General features: G+C 59.1%; 1 protein-coding gene across 1 annotated transcript; it reads left to right on the top strand.

The window, feature by feature from the left end:
* The first annotated feature begins 3,610 nt into the window (after positions 1-3,610).
* On the top strand, positions 3,611-21,729 carry LOC104629098 (relaxin receptor 1). The gene is made up of 18 exons (XM_075762979.1): positions 3,611-3,659; positions 9,200-9,346; positions 10,083-10,172; positions 10,283-10,388; positions 10,922-10,993; positions 11,503-11,574; positions 11,991-12,062; positions 13,205-13,276; positions 14,964-15,038; positions 15,220-15,291; positions 17,685-17,756; positions 17,870-17,941; positions 18,278-18,349; positions 18,457-18,528; positions 19,538-19,767; positions 20,150-20,560; positions 20,978-21,193; positions 21,541-21,729. Exons 1-18 carry the CDS (start codon positions 3,611-3,613, stop codon positions 21,726-21,728), a joined length of 2,160 nt encoding a protein of 719 aa, XP_075619094.1. The 3' UTR covers position 21,729.
* Positions 21,730-21,758: the final 29 nt, after the last annotated feature.

Here is a 21,758-nt window from a genome sequence, read left to right as displayed (position 1 = left end):
CGGTTCGGGCACAATGCTGCTGCTGGCTCCGGCGTGCTCAGGTTTGGGAGGGAGGGAGGGAAACCTGCCTGCCCCTTCGGCGGGAGGGTGAGGATGGGCAGATGGGTGGGAAGAGGCTGCTGACTTAGGAAAAGACAGATCAGCTTCACATCTGCCTCCTCTGCTCAGCCCTGTCCTCCGGAGGCCATTTCTCCAGCTGATGAGCGTATTTCTGTATTATAACACTGACCCGCGGCTGTTCTGCTGAGCTCAGCATCCCGCTTCCCGGGCTGGGAGCAAGGCAGCAGGCTGTGGCTGTTAGATGGATGAACAAGCCCGGTAATGGCCCCGGACTAACAATTTCATCCAAGCGATCCAGTCCCGCAGCAGCCAGACCAACTGCCGTGACAAAGGCAGGCGCTGCCTGTGCCTGGCCGAGAGCAGAGCTGGGCGTGCGTTGCACACGCAGCTGACACCAACCCGCCCAGCGCCCATGGGAGAGCGGAGCCGGTCCGTGACATGCAGCTCGTGGCCTCGGACGCAGGCAGAGACTCACCTCAAATGGAGGGGAAAAAAGCACCAGAGAAGTCAGGCCTGAGTGTGAGAACCGAGGGATTTGGCACAAGGAACTATCCCAGTGGAAAACAAAGTAAAAGGGAAAAGCTGGCTTGATTTGCTCAAAAGTAACATTATCCAGGGAGAAGGCAAGGACAGGTCCGGCGGGGAAGGCGTTGTGCTGGAGCAAGGGCTGTCCGGCAGACGACTGCAGAGCTTTGCAAAGAGGGTACGCTTTTAAAATCCCGGGATAGAAATCTGTGCCATGCAATTGCACAAGTCCTCTCCGAGCCCCTTGGGGCTCTGTATCGTAATGTATTGCTGGGCTTCACAGCCCGGAGATTTAATGCATGTGGGGAAGCGTCCAAGGCCCATACATCATCTGGGTGGTTGGTGGGAGGTGAGTCCCCAAGAGCTGGACAAAGATCGCTGCCAAAGGGCGGAAATTTTTTGGCCCATTAACAAAGCTCACGTTAAGAAATACAAACTTGGTGTAAAGATGCTGACAGCCTGCAGGAACATGGGGGAAGAAAGCTGAAAGGCTCTTGAGAGCACAGAAGGTTGGTCAAGGGCCAGAGCATGGAACGGGCCATGGAGATGCCCCGGAGAGGTGCAAGAACAGCAAGTTGGATGAAGAGCCGTGAAATGTGGGGTGTATAGAAGGGAAGGTAGGCACCCCTTGGCCTCTGCTGGGCTTCCTGAGGGGAGCGGGCTCCGTCGCTGGGTTGGAAGCAGGACGGGATGCAAAGCTGGATGCCAAAATCCTGGCCCAGAGCCCGTGCCATGAGGAGATTGCTGGAGGTGGGTTCCTCGGCTCAGGCGCATCCTTTGCCGTTGGGGGTTGTAGCTCTCGGGCGGCTGTTCTCGCGGTGCACACACAGCTTCGCACGGGCACCTGAGACGCGCTCCGGAAAAGTCTGCAGAAGAAATGCTCTCCGTCCCTGAAACACACTTTAATTTTAGAATGTTGAGGTTTTTCCCGGCTGCAGGCTCGAAGGCTTTGCCATCCCTGTCGCCTGGCACCTTGGCACCCTGCAGCAAGTGCCCGAGCTTGAACACAAGGGCAGAAAAGTGGGTTTGTCTCCTGACACCGAGCCCCCGTCCAGCCCTCAGGACCAAAGCGAGTGCTTTGAACTGCAGCGGTGGAATTGCAAAGCCTCTGCAGAGGGTCTAAGATTTGCATGCACAGAACTTTTTTTCCAACAGCTTCTTTCCTCCGTAAAAATGAAATATTTTGCCTCTCTTCCATTTCCTCTTCCCCCACTAGCCTCACCCTATCTGGCTTTTAGCTTCAAATGCCATTAGACCTTAAACGAATTTGATTTAGAGCCACAAATAGCTTATGTCACGTTCTTTCGGAAGCTGTTCCCCGCTCCCTCGCACCATGGCGGCGGCAGGGCCAGCTGACGGCCGGAGGGGAGGCGGCGACGGGAGGGACGGCTGCGTTTCTGGGACCCCATTTCCTTCAACGCGGAGGAAAGGGGCTTCAGGACAGAGGACAACCAGGAATAGGGGCAGAAGCAGTTGCTGGGTTGTTTTAGAAGCATCAACAAGAATTTTGATAAGCTTTAAATGTGTTTGGAGGAATGTGCAAATAAAAGGAGGACTATGTATGTCATTTAATCCCACACGCATGTCTTGAAGTTGAGGGGAGGTGGGACAGTAGGTCCTGTGACCTGAGTAAAGATTTGCTTTCCGGCAGCAGGGGAGGGGTTAAATTTTTACAGATTTTCTGGGCCAGTAACGAGCGTTTGGAAATGCTGAGACCCGCACTCGCTGCAGATGGGCTGGGAGCTGAGCAGGGAGATCAAAGCCATGGCGGTAGGGGTTTGCTCTCTCTGCCCCCCCCCCCTCCCCAGCCGATTCCTCACCCTCCTCCTCAGGGCTCCGGTGAATTCGAGCCGGAGAAGCTGTTTTATCCCACCGTCCTGGCCCACAGGGTTTCACGACCCACCAGCCAGCGGCTCGGCCACCCGTGCAGGGCGAGGGGCTGAGGAAGAGCTGTGCCCCCGGCCAGCAGCCTGCAAAAGGGGTGGCCGTGCCCCCACTCGTCCCTGGCTGCTTCGGAGCCACCGATGGGCACGGCCAGGCTGGCTGGGGACAGCCCCCGCCACAGGAGGACCCGTGCCCAGGGTGGGCTGCGCAGCGTCCCCTCATCCTCCGCTGCTCGCCCCCGGAGTGCTCACGGGACGAGGGCAGGGTGGGCATGGGAGCAGCGGGCGAGGGGAAGGGGCAGGGAGGGAGTCCCAGACAGCACGGGGATGGGGATAGGGGGACCACAGCGTGTGTGGCGAGAGAGGGAGGCCCCTGTCCCTACCCACAGCTCACCTGGACCCCAGACCCCCAAGTCCGAGTACCCCGAGGTGTGCTCAGGTGAAGGCTGAGGGCGGTGCCTGCCTTGTCCCCGTTGGGGCTGTGGATGGCTGGCTGGGGCTGGGGGCGTGTAGCGCAGGGATGGGCAGAGATCCCGGTGGGTGCCACGGCTGGGTCGTGGCCACTGGACACGGGTGGGTGCGGGTATTGGCTGCAAATCCAGCAGAGGGCCCTCTCGGGGAGGAAGCATCCTTCCTCCTCCTCCTTCTCCTCCTCTTTCTCCTCCTCCTTCTCCTCCTCCTCTTCCTCCCCAGGCTGGCCCTGGGCTCCCCTGGGTGCCCCGCCAGCAGGTGGGTGAGCTGCCCCGGGTGGGGAGTGCAGGCGAAGGGCTGCACCCTCCTGGCGAAGGACCGGATTCATTTCCTTCTCTTCTTCCTCGCCATACGCATCCTCTGGCTGGATTTGATGCGCAGAGTCCCACGCAGGCTGCGAGGTGCCGCAGATGCGACTGCCGCTGCACCGGCACCTTCCCCGGACCGGTGATGGAGGCACAGCGCCTGGCTCTGCGGGGACCGGTGACAACCTGTAGCATCCCCGGTGCTGGCGTGCGCGCTCCCGGGAGACGTCAGTGCGTTCGTGGACGTTAGCAGGAGAGGACCCGCAGCATCTCCACGTTCCCTTCCCTCCTCCCTCGGCCGCCCAGCAGCCCAGACCGTTTCTAAGCCGCCTGGGGCCGGGGACTGCCCTGCCAGCGGCTGCTGACATGAGGCTGCTCCTGATCCTTCTGCCATCGCTTTTCTACACTGCTACAAGTAAGTGGCTATCTTTGCAGGTCACGCCATCCAAAGTGGGGAGGAAATCGGGCCATTTGGGCTGTTGAGGGGGGAAAGCGTGGAGGATTTTGTAGTGGGAGTTTGATTTAGATCCTGGCACGTGCCCCAGGGATGCTGGCTGCCTGAAAACAGCCGTGCTCCACCAAGAAAGCGCTGTCCTGGAGAGTTTGTGTGCCTGGTACCGCGGCTCCTGGCGCTGCTTATTGTTCGCTTTTCTGGACACCCGTGTTACCTGTAAACCCAGAGGCAGCTGCGGGTTGTGATTCTGCCTTTCAGTCATGAGAAGAGAGCGAGCACGGCAGTGGAGGGGGAGCAGATGCGGCCGCCGTGCCGATGTTACGGTCTGAAAGGGGAGGGAGCAATGGACAGGAACCAGATTGAGAAGCGACACTTTTTTTGCTGGAATTAGGCAGGGTGTGGTGGAAAGGCAGGAGCTCTGCGCTATTTCCATTTTAGTCTGGTTTGTTGGGGTTTACTTCTGTGGATGGCCATGCAAACTGTTCCCTCCCTGCCCGCCCTGTGCGAGAGGGGGGTGTTAAACCTTTCTCTCTCATCAAACAATTAATCATTTGTGCTCATTTAGAGTGGTTTGCTTTAGGTGCAGCTCAACCCACCGCAGTCTGGGAAATGTACGGGGAATTGTGCGCGGTGCGCTGTGTGAAGGGGGCTGCAGTCCTGGGGGTCCTGGGGGACCACCCGGGGGGCGGTGGGGATGCCCCGGGTGCTAGAGACGAATGGGACGGGCGATGCATCGGCCCCAGCCACGTCCTGCGGCTCCGGGACTTCGCTGGCAGAACTTGCCTGGTTCCTTTGCAGACAGGCGATGCGGTCCGAAGGCATGCTTCTCTCAGCCTGTTAGTTTCTAGAGAATTTGGTCACGGCTGTTTTCCTGGCGATGCGTGGGCTTCGTTTACAATCCTGGGTGGCCCTCACGAAAAGTCGAGGCAGATGCTGAACTTAATCCCGGCTACTTTTGGCCGCCTCCTCTGGCTGCGCTTCCTTCTGTGGCCCTGCAGAGCCGGGCAGGAGGGTCCCCGTGTGGCACGGTGCCCGTGCCCACCCCGTCCTGCCTCTGCCAGGGAAGGTCAGTTTATCTAATAGGCTGCACCGTCCAAAAATCTGCTCTTTTCTCAGCGTTATACTTTGCCTGAAACACACGCTTTTCCCTGGCTTTGGGGGTTTTTTTATTTCACCTTCTCCTCTCCTGTCCCAGGTTGCTCTCGGATTTCTGTCCTGCACGGTCCCTGGGTTCTCTAGCCCTGAGGGGTTACTGCAGAACGAGGTGCCATGGGGGTGGCGGGAAAGCATCGGTTTGGCTGGGAATCTGGGGCTTCAGCGTCGTTCCTGAAAAAAAGTGGAAGCTATCTGTGTTTATATGTATAAATATGTACATGTATAAACTCCTCTCTCAGTATTTACGTAGCTCCATATGCAGATACGCTCCCTGCAATAGGGACCCGGAGGCCCTGGAAAGGTTCCTGTTGCCTTCTGTGGGTCCTACATAAATCCAGACTAAGAAAACAGCCAGAAACCTACGTGACGTGACAGTACGCAACAGAGAGCCTCCCTGGATAAGTAGAAATCGAACCGAGACAGGAAAAAATGGGGACTAGAGTCAGGTCTCAGGGCTGGGCTCAGGTCCACTTCCAGTCACAGGACTGGGAGAGGGTGAGGGACACGTTTCCCTCGGTGGGGCTGCAAGAGAGCAAAAGCCAGGGCTCCTGCACCATCCTGATCCCCCCGATTTGTGGGGTTTTTTACTCTTTCATCACCCAAAACACTGTCTTAAGGAGACGCGTTTTTCCTGGCAAGCCCACCCCCTCGCCAGCCGCTGCCTCTGCTGCCTGCAAGGGCAGGACCCGACGGCACCTCCAACGTCTCGTTTCTCCTGCCACCACTCCGGTCTCTTTGAAGAGGTTTCCCATTCGGCAGATTTGCACTGAGATGCTCTTAACTGCCCTTAATCTTTGTCCACTTTTTATTTCGCTATTGAGGTGTTTGCCTTGCAAGGATCCTGCGGAGCTGTGCCAGAGCGCAGCTCCCAGCAAGCGTGAGCAGGCACAGGCCAGCTGAGAGAGCAGCCGCGGGAGCAGCAGGACCACCGTGGGCGTGCTTAAAGCACACACGCATGAAAGCACATTAAATAGGTCAGCAAACTTGCTTCTTGGTGGGTCGGCTCGACCCCAGCGCGCGGTCCTCCAGGCAGACCGAAGGCTGGCTTTGGGGGGGCGTGGGGATGTCTTTGCACTGCCTGCAGCACGGCAGGAGCTGCCCCTGCCCCTAATGCAAAGCGTCGCCAGCGCGTTTTGCGTGCAGGATGCTACGAGGGAGTCAGGAGGTCCCCCTGCACACGCTCACGGGGGTCCTGAGCAAATACCAGCTCTCCTGCAGTAGCAGGAGCCCTCCCGGCATTGCCCCCGTGGGCTGCGGCAGGGTCCTGCGCAGCTCCCGTGCAGCGCTCGCTGTGAGCACCCACGGGGAGGTCTCGTGCTGAGGAGCAGCTTCCAGCTTCTCGCAGGTACTCCACACTGATAGAAAGCACAGGCTTGAGCTGTTTTGACACAAACGTCATTTTATTTAGTTTTTCGCACATGCTTTTATTATTGGGTGTGATCTGCCAGCATGAGGTATTTTTAATAAACATGATAAAACTCTTTTATTGAAGCATTAACGCTCAACAGTTCTATTAGAAATAAACTTACACTTAAACTTGGCTTAAATTTTTATTGTATTCTCTGCCTTGGAGAAACAGGTGCTTAGGAAAATCCAAAGGAGCGGTCACACACGATGAGTTTGCATTTGACCATCTTGCAACACATGAATTTTTTAGATCAATGCTTGTGCGTGCCCGCTATGAGATATCCACGTACCAGAGCTTTCCACCGGCCTTTATTCCCTCCCTGGACGGACGTCCTTGCTCTGCTGCTGATTCACACCCGCCCGAGCCTCCGATGACCGATCTCGACTTGCTGGCAGAGAGCAACTCCAGGGGCACCAGCCCCGCTCCTTGCAAAGCCTTTTTTGTGCGCTGCTGCAGTGCTGGCTTGAGTCTATAAACCCGAATCTTGCAAAATCCCGTCCCCTTCCAGCTCACAGTTGAGGTAAAAGACGGGTTTCTCCTTTCCCCGCGCTGCCCCGGTGTCGGCAGCAGCCCGGCGCTGCTCAGTCTGCCCGGCCGGGAGCAGGCGGAGGCGTTGGTCCATTTGGGTGGACCGAAACCGGCTTTTCCCGAGTAAGACGCGGCCGTGCTAAGGGACTGGCCCGTCGTCGTTGCAGGAGGTCTCTGTCATCCGTCCTCTTGGAGAGGCTTGGCTTCGTAAAGCAGAGTCACGCCCAGAGGTATTTAAAGTCACTGAGACTCTGCACTAACGAGAGGTCTTGGATGAGGCTGTCCCGGAACGAGGCGTCTCTGGGCAAATTCCCCGGGGAATGTCACCGGAGCAGGAGCTGCCTGCGCTGCCTGCACCGCTCACCGGAGAGACACGGCCACGTGCTGGCTCCTGTCCTCCTCCTTTGGGGTCCGTGTGATGTTGTCACGGCGTTTGCAGGCTGGGAAGACCCCCAGCACGTGCGGCAGCCCTCACCCCATCTCCGGTGGCTTGTCTGTCACAGCCTCGACTCGTGCCTGTCGTGTTATCAGAAGAAAATAGATGTTCTTGCTCCCAGCTAAAGAAACAAAAGATCACGCATAAATGAATTTTCAGCGATAAATTTTTGCAACATTTAATAGCAGATATGCTTTTTAACGTCCCGGGCAGACAGTAATTTGTTTGACAGCTGTTTCAGTGTTCTGCAGTAGCACGTGTGATACCCCCCTGGGTTTACACACATCTCATGCAGAAGTATAGCCACAAGCATTTACAGAAATCTAAAATTACCTCTTGGTTTGCAAAAGGACTAGTCAAAGGCAGGCGCTGCCAAACCAGAGGTCTCTGGAAGCCCAGTGAAGTTGTACCAAGGCTACAACCCAGACGTTTCACTTTGGGGCCGAGGGGACGTGGCCCTTTCTGGCAGCGCTGGCAGCCTGCTCCCGGGCAAGTCGGCGGCTCAGCCTTCAAAACCTTACAGAAATGGGGATTCCCTTCGTGCCCCAGGCTGCCCGATGCGTGGGACGTGGGGCTCCGGCCGATCAAGGTGGGGGACGAAGAGGAGCAATGGCGTGGGTCTGTTAGAAATGCCGCTTGGACCCGGTTTATGGCTTCAAGTGGATGGAGATCCCTTCCAGAGGTGCTTGGGATGGCTCCAGTTTTCAGGAAAGATTTACAGGGCCACAATAGACTCTGCTTCAAATCTTAAACCACTTTGAATCATGTTGATTAAATTCATCGGGTTCTGCATGGATTTGGAGTCTTTATTTTCCCCAGAACAAACACCCAGATGTGTCAGTAAATCCTGGGGCAGGCTTGCGGGACCCCCGGCCGGTCAGAGATGTCCGGGCAGGGATTCAGGCAGTGCACGCTGTTTATGTCTAGCTCAGCCAGCTATCGCAGAAAGCGGGGATATTTCTAGGCTGACAGAAACCTTCCCCAGGTCCAGACATGCCCTGTCTGCAGGAAAACCCCTCTGGTGTGGACGGGGCACCCGCGGTTCGGCTGCCGGGCGGGCCGGAGGGGACCGCATCCGCGTGATGCTGCCCACCGTGCGCTGCGAGCCCCCGCCGGTCACCCCTGCATCCTCTCCATTCCCGCATCACGCCGCAGTGCTTGCTGATGGGATGGTAACGGGGGAGTGTGGGAGTGAGGCAAAGTGCTTTTAATTACAGCATGCACCATTAGCCATTAATAGCCGGGCGGTTGGAGAAAATCCTGAGCGACAAGCTGGGCCCCCCCAGCAGTGTTCCCCCGGTGCCTGATGGCTGCCACTTCCCAGGTCCTGATCAAAGCGGGCCGTGGAAACGTTTAGCTGGATCTGAAGCGTGCCTCTGCCGTGGATAATTGCAGGATGTTAATGAACAGGGCCCTGGAGCCGGCTGTCTCTGATGGCTCCTGATGGAAAGGGCTCAGCAAAAGGGGAGCCAGAGCTGCCCGGACAGCTTTGCACCTGGGGACGGGGCTCTGCCTCGGGGACGGGGTGGCCTGGGGGGCTGGGGAGGAGAGGTGGGCTGGTGGGTTTCTTGGGCTCTCCATTTCCATGCACTCCTTGGCAGACCTGCCTCTGCTCAGATCTTCTGGCTCCAAGGCAGCGTTTTGCTAGCTGAAGGTGCCTGGAAGGCAAGGGTTTAGGTCCCTCTTTCCCCCACTGCACGCTCATGCCTCCTCAGCGGTCCCCGACACCCCGCAGCTCACGTTTGCTCCAGCCATAGCGCGGTCTCGCAGGGCACCGGCGTGGCAACGCTGGTCCTTACCGACGGCACGGGCACCCTTCAGCCCCACGCTGCCCCGAAAGTCACCGGAGCTGGGCACAAAGCAGGATGCGGCCCCAGGAGCTCAGTGCCCTGAAGGCAACAGTACAGCATCTGTGAGGGGTCTGGGGGCGGGAGGTGCTGCCCCAGCGCTGAGCATCTCCTCTTCCTTCGGCAGAGCCGCCTCTGGTCCTCTCCTGGCGGGACGGGCACGCGTGTCCCTTGGGGCAGTTTCCCTGCGGCAACCTCTCCGTCTGCCTGCCCCAGGCCCTGCACTGCAACGGGGAGGACGACTGCGACAACGGGGCTGACGAGGAGAACTGCGGTAAGCAGCCAGCCCCTCGCAGAGAGGGATGCCCTCAGGGCGAGTAACCCCCGGACCTGGGAACGCCAGGGTCCAGGACCACGAGTGCATTAAGGCAGAGGTTGCTTTTCCCCTGGGAGCAACGACAGCGTGAGGAATCCTGGATCTGCTTTGTTATCCAGCTGCTTCCCCGGCTCTTGCATTTGCACGCTGTCCCGGCACAGTGGCCATGTGTGCCCCGGGGAGCAGCTCCTCCGTCAGGGATTCTCCCAGGCCAGGGTGCAGGAAAACCCTTGCTGCTACAAGGCTGGGGCAGTGATTTCTGGGCCGTGGTGGAGGGGCAGAGGGGCTCTGCCCTGCCGTCAGGGCACGTGGGTTCGGCAGGTTTAAAGAAACAACATTAGTTCCTTGTTTTGCACAATGCCCAGTGACACTGTGGAGCTCCGTGCTCAGGGATGCTGAGTCCAGGAGTGTGAATGAGTTGGACAAATTCATCCCTTCTGGGAGCTGGTTAACTGAGCGGCTTGGATGCAGCACCTGGCTCGGGGTACCCTTAAAGTGGGCGAGGTGGGATGCTAGAAATAGGGGAAAGAAAATTGTATTTTCACGCTTAAAGATGTGCCATGGGGCCGGATGAATCCCTGCTCTGCCCTGGTACAACTGTGGGACTCTCTCCCAAGGCCACCAGGGTTTGGCTCGGATGTCCCTGCTGAGCAGGCAGTGCCTCTGACGGTGGTCCCCGCTCTCTGCCCCGCAGTGGATGACAGCGGCTGGCTGCAGATCTTGGGCGACATGCTGGCCACGAGGAGCAGCAGGATGGCGGTGGAAGACGAGGGTGATGCCTGCTGTAAGCCATCCTCCCCGGGGCCGGGCATCCTTCCCCACCCCGCGGGTCTCCCTGGCCCCGCACGGCCCCCTGTGCCCTGCCCTCAGCCCATCCCCTCTGCTTGCCCGCAGGGCTGGAGCTCTTCCCAGTGCGGTGCCGGTGCTGGGGAAGGGCTGTAGACTGCACTGAGCGAGACCTCGCCACTGTCCCCCGGGTCTCCCCCAACGTGACCAGGATGTGAGTAGCAGTGGGTGCGTGCACCCCTCTCCCCCGGGAGAGGCACGAGCGGGGCACATGCTGCCACCCGGCAGGAAAACAGGCTTAGAGGCGAGGAAATAAAATCCCTGGCTTTTATTGTCCCTGGATCCAAAGAATCAGAGAGCCCTTTCCGTGCAGACACAGCCCGCTGCTGCTCACTGCAACCCTCCCACAAGCAGCGTTGTGCTGGGAGCAGGCAGCTGCCAGATCCTGCCCGTGGTGAGGACGGGGACACCTCCACCTGAGAGGCACAGGGACGGAACCTGGGGTGCCTTTGCACACACAAACCGAGGGCTGGGAAGGGAGGAGAGCGTGAAAAAACTCATCTGCAGCAAATAATGCTTGCAGAGTTGGAGGGCAATTAGCAATGTAGTGTTAATGAAGAGCAGCTGCCCTGCATTTTGTTTGTATTGCACGAGAAGAGGAGGGTCTAGTCTTCACTGTTCTCCCTTGATAAAGGCCTCTCCTCTGTCCTGGTCTGCTGGTCCTGGGTCTGATTGTTTTCCTTCTAGGGACCTGAAGAAAAATGAAATCAGTTCTCTGCTGGACAATCAGTTTGCCAGGTACAGGAGCCTGGAGAAGCTGTGAGTATTGCCTTTCTTGCTCGTATAAAAGGGGAGAGCAGTGGATGTGCAGATCAGCAGTGGTGGGGCCGTGCATAGAGGAGCAAGTGCATGTGCTTGTTGGGACAGCTTTGCTGGGACAATGCACCCTGATGGGCCACTCTGTCCAGACTGTGGCTTTTGTCAGCTCCTGGAGCCCGTGGTGCCCACCAGCACCTGCTATGGACATTGTGAGCTCCTGGTGTGCTGCCCCTGCCGTACCGCTCCTGGTGGGTGCGTGAGCAGGTCGTGGAGCAGCACCCGTGTTAGCTGATAACCGCCCACGCGCACACCGGTGTGAGGTGCCTTTTGAGCAAGCTGTCCTGCTCTGGAGAGCTCGGACCCTTTGGTTGCTCAGTCCATCACCTTTCCAGGCTGCTGCACCTGGGAGCTCAGGGAAGGACCCTGCGGAGAGGGGCATGTCCCACGGACCCTGAGAATCCCTTGCAAAACCTACTTCAGTCTCTCTTCTGTTCTGTTTTTTTAAATAGGTTTTTGCAAAACAACAAGATTGAGCTGGTCTCACCCAAAGCCTTTGCTGGACTTTCTCAGCTTAAAATGTTGTGAGTAAAGGTGTCTGGGTGTCTGTGTTCCGGGGCCCTGGGGAGGGGAGCCCTGGGACAGCCGCCGTCCTCTGCTCCTCTTGGCACGAAGGCTCGGGCACAGCCGCCTCGAGGTCGGGTTCTGAGCCCTTCATGCTCCTGCAAGGGTCTGTGTCAAGCGTGCTTTAAGCTGGTGTTGCACGTATTTTGGGTGAACACGGGGCAGAGCAGAGGCATTTCCCCTCCTACAAACAGCCATTCCATCCCCACATTTTCCAGCCCGAGCTGGGACCCTGTGTTTGAGCTGTGAAGGGAGATGGTGCCCGGGGCACCCAAAGCCGGGGGCTGGGGGCAGCTCGGGAAGAACAGCTTTAGCAAAGTGGGTTTGATCGGCAGCGGTATCCGAGGGTTGCTCTCCCCCTCTGTGCTGATTCCAGGTTCCTCAGCCACAACAGGATCACGCAGCTGAAGCCCCAGGTTTTTGCGGACCTGCATCACCTCGAGTGGCTGTGAGTTCTCCTCCAGTCCCTGAAGATGGGACTGATCCTGACTCTTCCTTGCATTTACCATAATTTCATTTCCTTGGGGTGGGGGGAAGTAGGCGTGATGGTTTTGGGGTGTCTGTAAGGAGCCCGCGATGGGCGCGATGCCCCTCTGGGTCTCCACCAGCCCTGGGGACCGGGGCACGCTTCACCTCTGCTGCAGCTCTGTTATGAAACTCCTGTTTGAGTTTCCTTCCCATTACTGGGGCAGGTTTAGCATGGACTGGACGTGGTCTTGTCCAAAATCTCGTTATGGCCAGCTGGTGCCCACAGGTGCTGGATGTGCCACGCTGCCCTTGCCGGTCCGGAGCTGCGGCAGCGGGGTGCGGTGATGGGCTTCGTGCAGAGGCAGCCTCAGCTCCCGGGCTGGAGCACCGCAGGGTTGTGTATAGAAGGCTTCAAGTGCACCATTAAACGTGGAGATTTGCAGCTCCATCACCCTGAAAAATACAGGGCTAAATTGAAAGTACAGCTAATATCCTTCCCCTCTGTTTATTCTCAAAGGCTCTGTTTGATCTGGGCCCGTGCTACAGAAGAGAAACTGTAAAGGCCACTCTACAAGGTGGTTCATTCCCGTCCTGCGTTTGCAGGAGCAGCTGGGGCAGATCTGCCACCCCCCAGGCTTCCTCCTCTTACTTGCTGTAGGATCAGCTCAGTTATTCCTTAAATCAAAGAGGGAAACCGGAGGATGAGCAGCTTGCAGAGGGTGGTCTGTGGTGCAAACAAGCCAGAGGACTTTTGAGAAGCCAAGCACAGCCCTGAATTCCCCCAATGGTTTCTGATTTATCTTTATTTCACAGCTGAAGAGAGGAAAAATCCAACAGACCCTGACTGTGAAGGAATCCAGACTCTGCAGCTGGATCTAAGGCTTCAGCCAGGGCTGCCTGGGCAGGATTCGAAGGGGGGGACCCGGCTTCAGAGGGGCAGCCCCCTGCCCGGGGAGGGGTATCCACGGAAGCTTGCAGCGGAGGAGGGATGGAGCCACCTCCCGCTGGGGCAGCACGCAGTGCTAAATGGGGGGGGGGGGGGCTTCTCCCTGATGGGAGGATCCTGCTGCCTCCTCACCCTCTCTGGGTCCCCTCGTCTCACTTCTCCCCTTCTCCTTCCAGGATGCTGGACAACAACAGGATTGCCCAGATCGTCCCTGCGATGTTTGCAGGGCTGAAGTCGCTGTATTTCCTGTAAGTAGGGGTGTGGGCAGCCCCCCGTGGGGTTTGGGGAGACCCTGCCCCATGGGTATCTGCATGGTACCTCCTGCAGCCCTTCTCCAGGCAGCTTCTAGCCTTTCTCAGGGCACGGAAAGGATGCTGTGCCTTCCTCGCCCTCCCCGGAGCATGAGGGGTGAGGGTACAAGGGAGATGTCCGTCTTGTTCCCGTTTCCAGGAGCTGCAGGGGATGCCTGACCTGGCTTTGCTGCTGCTGCTGCTTCTCTGTGCCACCTCCTGCTCTCAGCATGCTCTAATTAAAACTAGTGTTAATTGCTTTTCTTGGGACAGGCAGGTGATATTTGTGAAATTTGTGATATTTGGCCTGAGCAGAGCCTCAGCACTTGCCGATGAGCAGGACGGGTAGCGGTGCCTGCAATTTCGGCTGCTGATTTTCCTTGAGACTGCCAACAGGACCCGATGTTTTCCCACACTGCTGCCCCTCTGCTGGGTGTCTTCACCCCAGGTCATCTGGAGCCAAGGGGTTTTTAAGGTCCAGCCATTTCCAAGATGGAAGTACAGGATAATGAGTTTGCTTTAACCCCCGTAAAACCGATTTTGCAATCGCTATAAGGTGACTTTAACACCTTCTCCATAGTCCGGAATACAGATTGGAAACCTTGGCAGCAGCCTGGAGCCAGCGCTGGGGGGGGGGGGAACCACACACGTGTGTGTGTGAGTGAGTGCACGGACACACGTACATACTCAGACACATCTGACCACGTTTTAAGCTGTGTTCCCTGGGCATGCACCTGCAAGGAGTGTGCTGCAGCCAGGGCTGCTGGTCCAGGCTCGCACCCACTCTGCTGGAGATGTAACTGCTGGAGGCGGCTGTAAAAGCCGGAACGTTGGTTTTTGGGTGTGTGGGACTCGGGTAACCGCCCTGCTGGGGACAGGGGAGCCATCGGCACAGAGGGCAGCTGGGGCTGGCAGTGGACGTGGCGAAGAGGGGCTGTGACGCCAGGATTTTGCTCCTCCGCAAAACCTGGGTAGCGCTTGGTGCCCGCAGACCTGTCCCCGGGCAGGAGCCGTGCCGGAGCCGTGCCGGCCGCGGTGGGACAGAGCTTCCCCCAGCCACATGCTCCCACGTGGCAGGCAGCAGCGCCGCTCTGCTCAGTGACGTGCTCTGTTTATCCTTCTGCATTTTTGCTAGCAAATCAAATAAACTAGAACTGCGGACACAAAACGTGCAGTGAGGAACGCTGTGCACGCAGGCATGTGCAAAAGTGCTGGGAAAAGCACCAGCGGGAGTTCAGGCTATAAATTTCCCTTTACTGGCTGTCACTCCAGGGTCACTTGCTGCTGCTTTCACGTATCATTCTGCTGGTGACGTGCCCATCACAGCTCGCTGGAGAGCATCTCCCGCAGCTGCTAAATGTGCCCTGTATCATGTCCTGTACACCATTCCTAAAGAAGGTGAATGGAGCTGGGCACGGCCGTTAACAGCTGGCTGTGCCAGGCCTTTGCCTGGGGTGGTGGCAGCGGAACTCGCTCTGTGTTTCACGTGGCCGTGGCCGCTCTGCGTGGGACCGGGGCTGGCTGCACCGCCGGCCCTGAGCCCCCCCGGGGTATCCGTGGGAGGAGCAGCAGGACCGTATCCGTGCTGTGTCCCCGCAGACGTGCGGTGCCATGGCCTCCTTTGTCCTTATTGCCTCCCGACCAGGTACATGCTGAACAACTCTCTGACTCAAATCCCCAACGCCTCCCTCTGCACCGAGATGCCGAAGCTCAGCTGGCTGTGAGTACCCTGCCTGCGGGGTGGGCAGGGGCTGCGGCTCCCACCGCCTGGGAAGGGCTGGGAGCATCCCGATGGGGATGGGGGCAGAGCGGGAGGTGAGGGATCGTGCTGGGCAGCCCCCAAGCACGGTGGGGATGGGGGGGAGCCCGGGGAGGTGGCAGCCACAATTGCCTTTCTGCAGGGAGCTGGAAGGGAACAGGATCCAGGCGGTGCGCAGGGCTGTCTTCCAGGAGTGCCACGACTTCACGGTGCTGTGAGTACCTCGGGGGTCTGGCCGTGGCCCCCCCTTTGCTGGCGCAGACCCCATCCCATTGCAGACACACGGAGGGAGGAGGGGGGATAGGCAGCGATCGGCTGGGGCCCCCATTTCCCGCTGCTGTGGGCTCACTGAGGGGCTGCTGTCTCGTGTTTAATGGTTTCAGCCCTGTTTGTACACAGCATCAACAGTGCAGTTGGCTTCACAAATTTTGTAGGGACTTGGTCAGCGGCCCCAGAGCCTTTTCCAGGGGCCCTGTGCTGGAGGATGGCTAACCCTGGGTTGGGGGGCTGGTGGGCTCATCCTAACCCCCGTCACCAGCCCGTGGGGGCTGTCCAGATGGAATGGGGACCTTCTTCAGATGGGTGATAGTGGCAGGACAGGGCATGGATAAAGTTTCCTATGGTGAGCAAATACCAGAGCTCGTAGCCAGCCCAGGCCCTTCTGCTGGCATCCAAATCCCCTAAAAATATCCCTGAGGAAGGCCATAAAGCTTGTGAGATGGCTCTCCACATGTCAAACAGTGTCTGTTTCCTCCCTCCTGCTTGGAGCCTGCTCCTGCCCCGTTCCCCCCCGGCCCCAGGGCTGAGCTCTCACTCTCCCAGAGCTGACAAAGGCAGAGGATTTGCATCGTGATACACCGGCCTCTCCCAGGGTCTAGCTTTCCTGCACACGACAGGCATCTGTCTCCCAAAGAGAGCTGTGCGGCCCCTGGAGCCCCAGCAGGTAAGGACAGGGGTTGTGCACCGTGCAGGTGTTCTCCACCAGCACAAGGCTGCCAGCGGCCGCGGGACCGTGGCAGGAGAGCAGAAGTGGGATGGGGAGCCAAGCCGCGCTCCCGGGGTCAGGAATCGTGGTTACCCGGAGCACTGGGAATGCATTGCAGGACCCTGTGCCAGTGCTGCCGGATCAGAGTAGGCAAGTAAATCCAGGGCTTACCATCTGGGCAGCGACTGATACGTGGCTGGGAGGGGATGGGATCGTCTCTGGCAGGAGCTGCTCTCCCCTCTCCTTCCCCAGACGTTGCTTTCCTGCGAGGCACAGCAGAGTACGCCCCTGTCTGAGGGCAAAGCAGCACCAGCGCCCCAGTGCTCGTCACTGCCCCGTGCAGGAGCAGGGTACGTGGCCGGCAGCGGCAGAGCGGAGGGGTTGGGTGCTCTGGTCCCACAGCCGCTCCCTCCCCTTGCACAGAGGTTTGCAAAGTGCTCTTCACCTCCCTGTAGCTCCTGACAGAGGTCCCAGCAGGCGGAACAGATGCTGAGCAGGGCCGTTGTGGCAGGGCGATGTTACACCCTGCACCCACCTCGTGGTCCCTGGCCAGGTGAAGAGCAGATGCCCCAGGCTGGCCTGTGGAGATGCAGATGGGGTGAAGATCCCCTTTGCAGTTTTCTGACAGTCCCTGGGGTCTGATCCTGGTCCTCCTCTGCCCCCACAACGTCTCTGATGATGAGTGCTTTGGAAAGCTCTGCTGTGACTTCCCAGCTGAAGAATGCTGCACAAAGACCCTGATCCCCCATCCAGCCTGTCTTGGAGAAGACCCAATAGGCATTTAATCCCCCAAATATGCACCCCTTCTTTTTTCTCCCTCCAGTGAGAGCTGCCCGCAGCCCCCGGTGCTGGGTGGGTGGGTTGCTGCCCCGCTGTCCATCCTTTCTCCCGTGGCCGAGCCCGCTGGCTTTGATCAGCAGCGTGTTTCCCAGGGCTGTTATGGCAGTGCCATGGAAACGCCCGTACGGGCAAGACGGACGGCGTAAACACACCCTGATGGTGACACCGGCACAGGAGGCAGCAGATGAGGCAGGGGCTGGTGTTCAGGCTCTGTGGGACGAGCTGTCCTGGCCGGACTCCCCCGTCTCCCTCCCGGCCCCTCGTGCCCAGCCGTGCCATGAGCCACGTTAGAGCGGGCTGCCCTGCTCAGCGTTGGAGCTCAGCGGAGCCCGGCTGCTTGGCACAAGCCTCCACCGAGGAGCACTGTGCCCAGGTCAGGGCGCTCGCGGGCTCTCCCAGCGCTTTGAAGCATGAAGCCCCCTCCCCAGGGGCTGGTTTGTGTTTCACTGTTCTGGGTTTTTACTTCTGAGCGCTTTACCCAGCTCCGCTCATCTCCCCCGCGTCCGAGGGGCTCTCTGCTGAGCTGCGGGCTGGTGTGAGCTGGAGCCTCGTGCCTGCGAGCGGGGCTCTGGTCAGCCCTTCCCCACGACAGCGGAGCATTTGGCCGTGCCGCCCCCGAGGCGATGGCCGTGGCTCAGGGATGCGGCAGGGCTGGGTACACCCCGCAGGTGAACCCCGTGTACCCCCGGCTGCTCACGGCCAGTCCGGAGGTCGGATGATGCTCCCAAAGGGTGCGTGGGGCTGTGCCGTACCCACGTGCTGGCCCCTTCCTTCTTCTCCAGGATCCTGCGCAGAAACGAGCTCCGGTGGATCCAGGACGGGACGTTTTCCGGGCTGAAGAGGCTGGTGGAGCTGTAAGTTTCCAGCCACAGCCTGCCCGGACCCCCCCTCGCCCGCAGGCAGGGGCAGGGCTGGGGGCCTTGGGGGCGAGACTTGGTGCCCTCAAGCGCTGCTCTCCTTCGTGCAGTGACCTGTCGTCCAACAGACTAGACTGGCTCCCCTCCTCGCTGTTTCGTGGCCTCACTGAGCTCCAGCAGCTGTGAGTACCGGGGCTGCGCTGCCCGGGGGGGCCCTGCAGGACCCCTGCCCCCCATCCTGTTGGTAGCTGTCCTTGCTGCACAGCCTGTTTGCTCACCAGAGCCGGGGTGGCCCCGGCAGGACGGGCTCCCTCCCGGCGGGTCTGCCCGCAGCACCGTGCCATCACAGACCCTCTGCTGCTTCGGGGCTGCGGCCCCGTCCTGGGGGAATGGGGGGTGCAGGGAAGATCCACAGAAACACATGCACACACACACACACACACCCCTCCTTTGCCCTTGCTTCCAGCTACCCTGATAGCTTCAGGTGGGAAAAGCACCGAAGGCTTGTCTCTTTTCAGGAATATTTCCTACAACCCCTTGAGAGAGATCTTCCCCGGGCAGTTTGAGACCCTGCCCCAGCTGCGGTCTCTGTGAGTCCCACACCATCCCCGACCCTACAGCGCTGCCTCCGCCTGCGGCAGCCCAAACCCAGCCCGGGGCCACCCGCAGCCTCCTCTGCGCTGCTTTCCTTCTGCAGGAGCTTGGAAGGGCTGGAGATCCCCAACATCCACAACCTGACCTTCCAGAAGCTGACCAACCTCTCCCACATGTGAGTGGGGGGAACGGGCGGCTGCTGCTGCCCCGGCACCCGTGCCTGGGGGTGCTGGGTGTGGGGGGGCAAACAGGTTCACTCCTACCCCCCTGAGCAAGTTATTTCAGCCCACTGGAAGCCCCCAAGCCTGACGATACTGCTTAAATCCCCCGGGGCAAGAGGGTCTCCCCTAGCTGGGGCTTGTTTGGAGCACTTTGCCGGTGCGAAGGCAGCGGTCCGCAGAGCTGGGGGTGCCCCATCCGGGGGTGTGTGCGATACAAAGCGTGATCCCCGTTTCTGAAGGGGCGTGCTGCACAGGTGATGTGGGCAAGGTAGACTCTGCCAGGCCAAGGCGTGCTAGGCTGCGTGCTGAGCGCGCTGGTCCTTCTGCTTGGATCTGAGAGAACGAGCCAGGAACCCCAGGGATGTGCAGATGGACAGGCCGGACAGGCATCACACGCAGGGTGCAAACCGGACCGTGCCGCCAGCTGTGAGTGCTTCAGCGTCTCTGTGGAAGGAGAAAGTAAATCATTCATTTTCTCCAGATGATACGCATTTTAAAGTACCTGTAATGAGAGACAACTGTACATCTTCCTTTCCGTAATTGGCCTATTTGCACTATAAATATGGTACATCTTCTACCTGACTTGCTAATAAGCAATCACTTTCTCTCCTTTTATCTATAATTAAGCAGAAATGAACATCACATTGCCATTTTGTAGTCACTTTCTAACATGGAGTTTTGCTAAGTTTATATGGGTTGACTCTTATAAGGCTTGAAAAGATTAATGTGAAATAACATACCGGGGGAATAAAAAACGTGAATCCCTGTTACTGGAATTTGAAGGATCTGAATAAGGGATTGAATTTTTTTAAATGTTAGTTTGTGAGAATCTCCACCCAGACAGGGAAAACCATGGCCAAGGGGCTGGAGGTAGCCGGCGCGGGGCGGGGGCTGTGCACGCCGGACCGCGTTTCCTGCTGGTCCCGGTGCCGTCAGGAAAACTTCCTCCCCCCTCCCCGACAGCTACTTCAAGAAGTTCCAGTACTGCAGCTACGTGCCCCATGTGCGCAGCTGCAAGCCCAACACCGATGGCATCTCCTCCTTCGAGAACCTCCTCGCCAACATCATCCTCCGCATCTTCATCTGGGTCATCGCCTGCCTCACCTGCTTCGGCAACCTCTTCGTCATCTGCATGCGGTCCTTCATCGTCACGGAGAACAGCCAGCACACCATGGCCATCAAGTCCCCGTGCTGTGAGCTGGGTGGCAGAGGGGCAGGGACTGGGGAGGGGGGAACGGGGCGGATGAGCTGCCCACCAGCGTCTCCCCAGGGAGGGGCTGCCTAGCTGATGCCAGCCCTCCCCCGTGCAGGCAGGCCCCTCTGCTGCCATCTTTCCCTTTGTGCTGATGTCAGGTGGGTTCTGGGCAGCCCTCTGTGCCTGGGACCTCTCGGCCCCTGCCCACAGGTCTGCGCTCCCAGGCACCAGCAGGCAGCTCTTTGCGATAGATAGATACAAACATATGTATATGCCTAAAGCCAAAGGCTGCCCGGACCCACGATGGCTTTATGGCGTTAACGCAAAGGGCTACGTTTGCCCGCTGGTGCCTTTTTCTCAGCGTACCTCACCTCCCCCAGGCGCAGATGGCCTGATGGGCATCTACCTCTTCATCATTGGAGCCTTCGACCTCAAGTACTCAGGCGCGTACAACAAGCACGCGCAGGGCTGGATGGGCAGCCTCCCGTGCCAGCTGGCGGGCAGCCTGGCCATGCTGTCCTCCGAGGTGTCAGTCCTGCTGCTGACCTACGTGACCCTGGAGAAATACTTCTCCATTGTGTTCCCGTTCAGCCACCACAGAGCTGGCAAGAAGCAGACCATCTCTGTGCTAGCGGTCATCTGGCTTCTGGGCTTCTCCCTCAGCATCGTCCCCCTGTGGTGTAAGGACTCCTTTGGGAACTACTACGGGAGGAACGGGGTGTGCTTCCCGCTGCAGTCCGACCTGGGCGAGCGGCCCAGCGCCCGGGGCTATTCTGCCACCATCTACCTGGGTAAGGCCACCTCGGGACTCGGTACGCAGGGAGGGGGACGACATGGGGCAGGACAGGCTTCCGTGGTGGGCACGGGGCTGCTCAGCCCAGCCGTCCCCACCAGGGTGCCACGAGAGCCTGCACCACCTCTGCAAGCGGGATGTCTGACTTTATGGGGGACTGCCATCCTGCTGGGACCCTGTTAGATGGGGGTGCCAGCTCTGCGCTCCGTCCCGGGCTGGGGAGGGTCCCGGCTTCACCCCAGAGCTGGCCAAGGCCGTGGGCACCGCTGGGCTAAGGCTGGATTTGGGACTAACCGGGGCTGCTGAGATGTCTCTGCCCCCTCTAGCGATAAAAGCAGGAGTTGTCCCGCTGCTGATCCCTGCTCATGAGGTTTGCACTCTGGCTACGCTCAGAGCGAGCTTTCGTCCTCTCCAGGCTTGAATCTCGCAGCCTTCATCACCATCGTCTTTGCTTACTCCGGCATGTTCTACTCCATCCACGTCACCGCGTCCAACACAGTGGAGAGGGGCGTCTGCTCCCGCGAAGTCACCATCGCAAAGCGGTTCTTCTTCATAGTCTTCACTGATGCTCTCTGCTGGATACCCATCTTCCTCCTCAAGCTGCTCTCCCTGCTGCAGGTGGAAATACCAGGTGAACCCCCCCAACCCCGCAAGACCCAGACGCAGAGCCCAGCGCTGGCTGCTGCCCGCCGTGAGCCCCTGGGTCGGGAACCCCTCGAGTTTGGAGCTCTCTTCACGCACACAGGGGCTGCAAGGGGACACAGGCAGCGTCACGGGGTTCCCTGGGGCCCTGCCTCTCCCCGGGGAGCAGCAGCCATGACCCCCCTCCCTGGGGGGGGTGTGCCCATGTGTGCCCTTCCAGCCATGGGCCCCCGACAGCATCACCCCTCTCTGCTGCGTGGGCTGGAGCGGGTGGGTTACCCCGGGACAGGGGCAGCCCCCCCACAGCTGCCTGATGTCATTCCCTGGTTGGCACAGGCACCATCACCTCCTGGGTGGTCATCTTCATCCTGCCCATCAACAGCGCCCTGAATCCCATCCTCTACACCATCACCACCGCCTCCTTCCAGGAGAAGGTGAAGGGCTGCTTGCAGACCAAGCGCCTGGAGCTGCACGAGTCCCACAAGAGCTTTACCCTGGTGACGCTGCAGGCCAGCAGCACCTGACCCCCCCGGCGGTACAGGGGTGCCCGTGGC

Source organism: Balearica regulorum, chromosome 11, assembly GCF_011004875.1.
Source record: "Balearica regulorum gibbericeps isolate bBalReg1 chromosome 11, bBalReg1.pri, whole genome shotgun sequence".
Classification (NCBI taxonomy): Eukaryota; Metazoa; Chordata; class Aves; order Gruiformes; family Gruidae; genus Balearica; species Balearica regulorum.
This window is presented reverse-complemented; position numbering and strand designations above follow the sequence as displayed.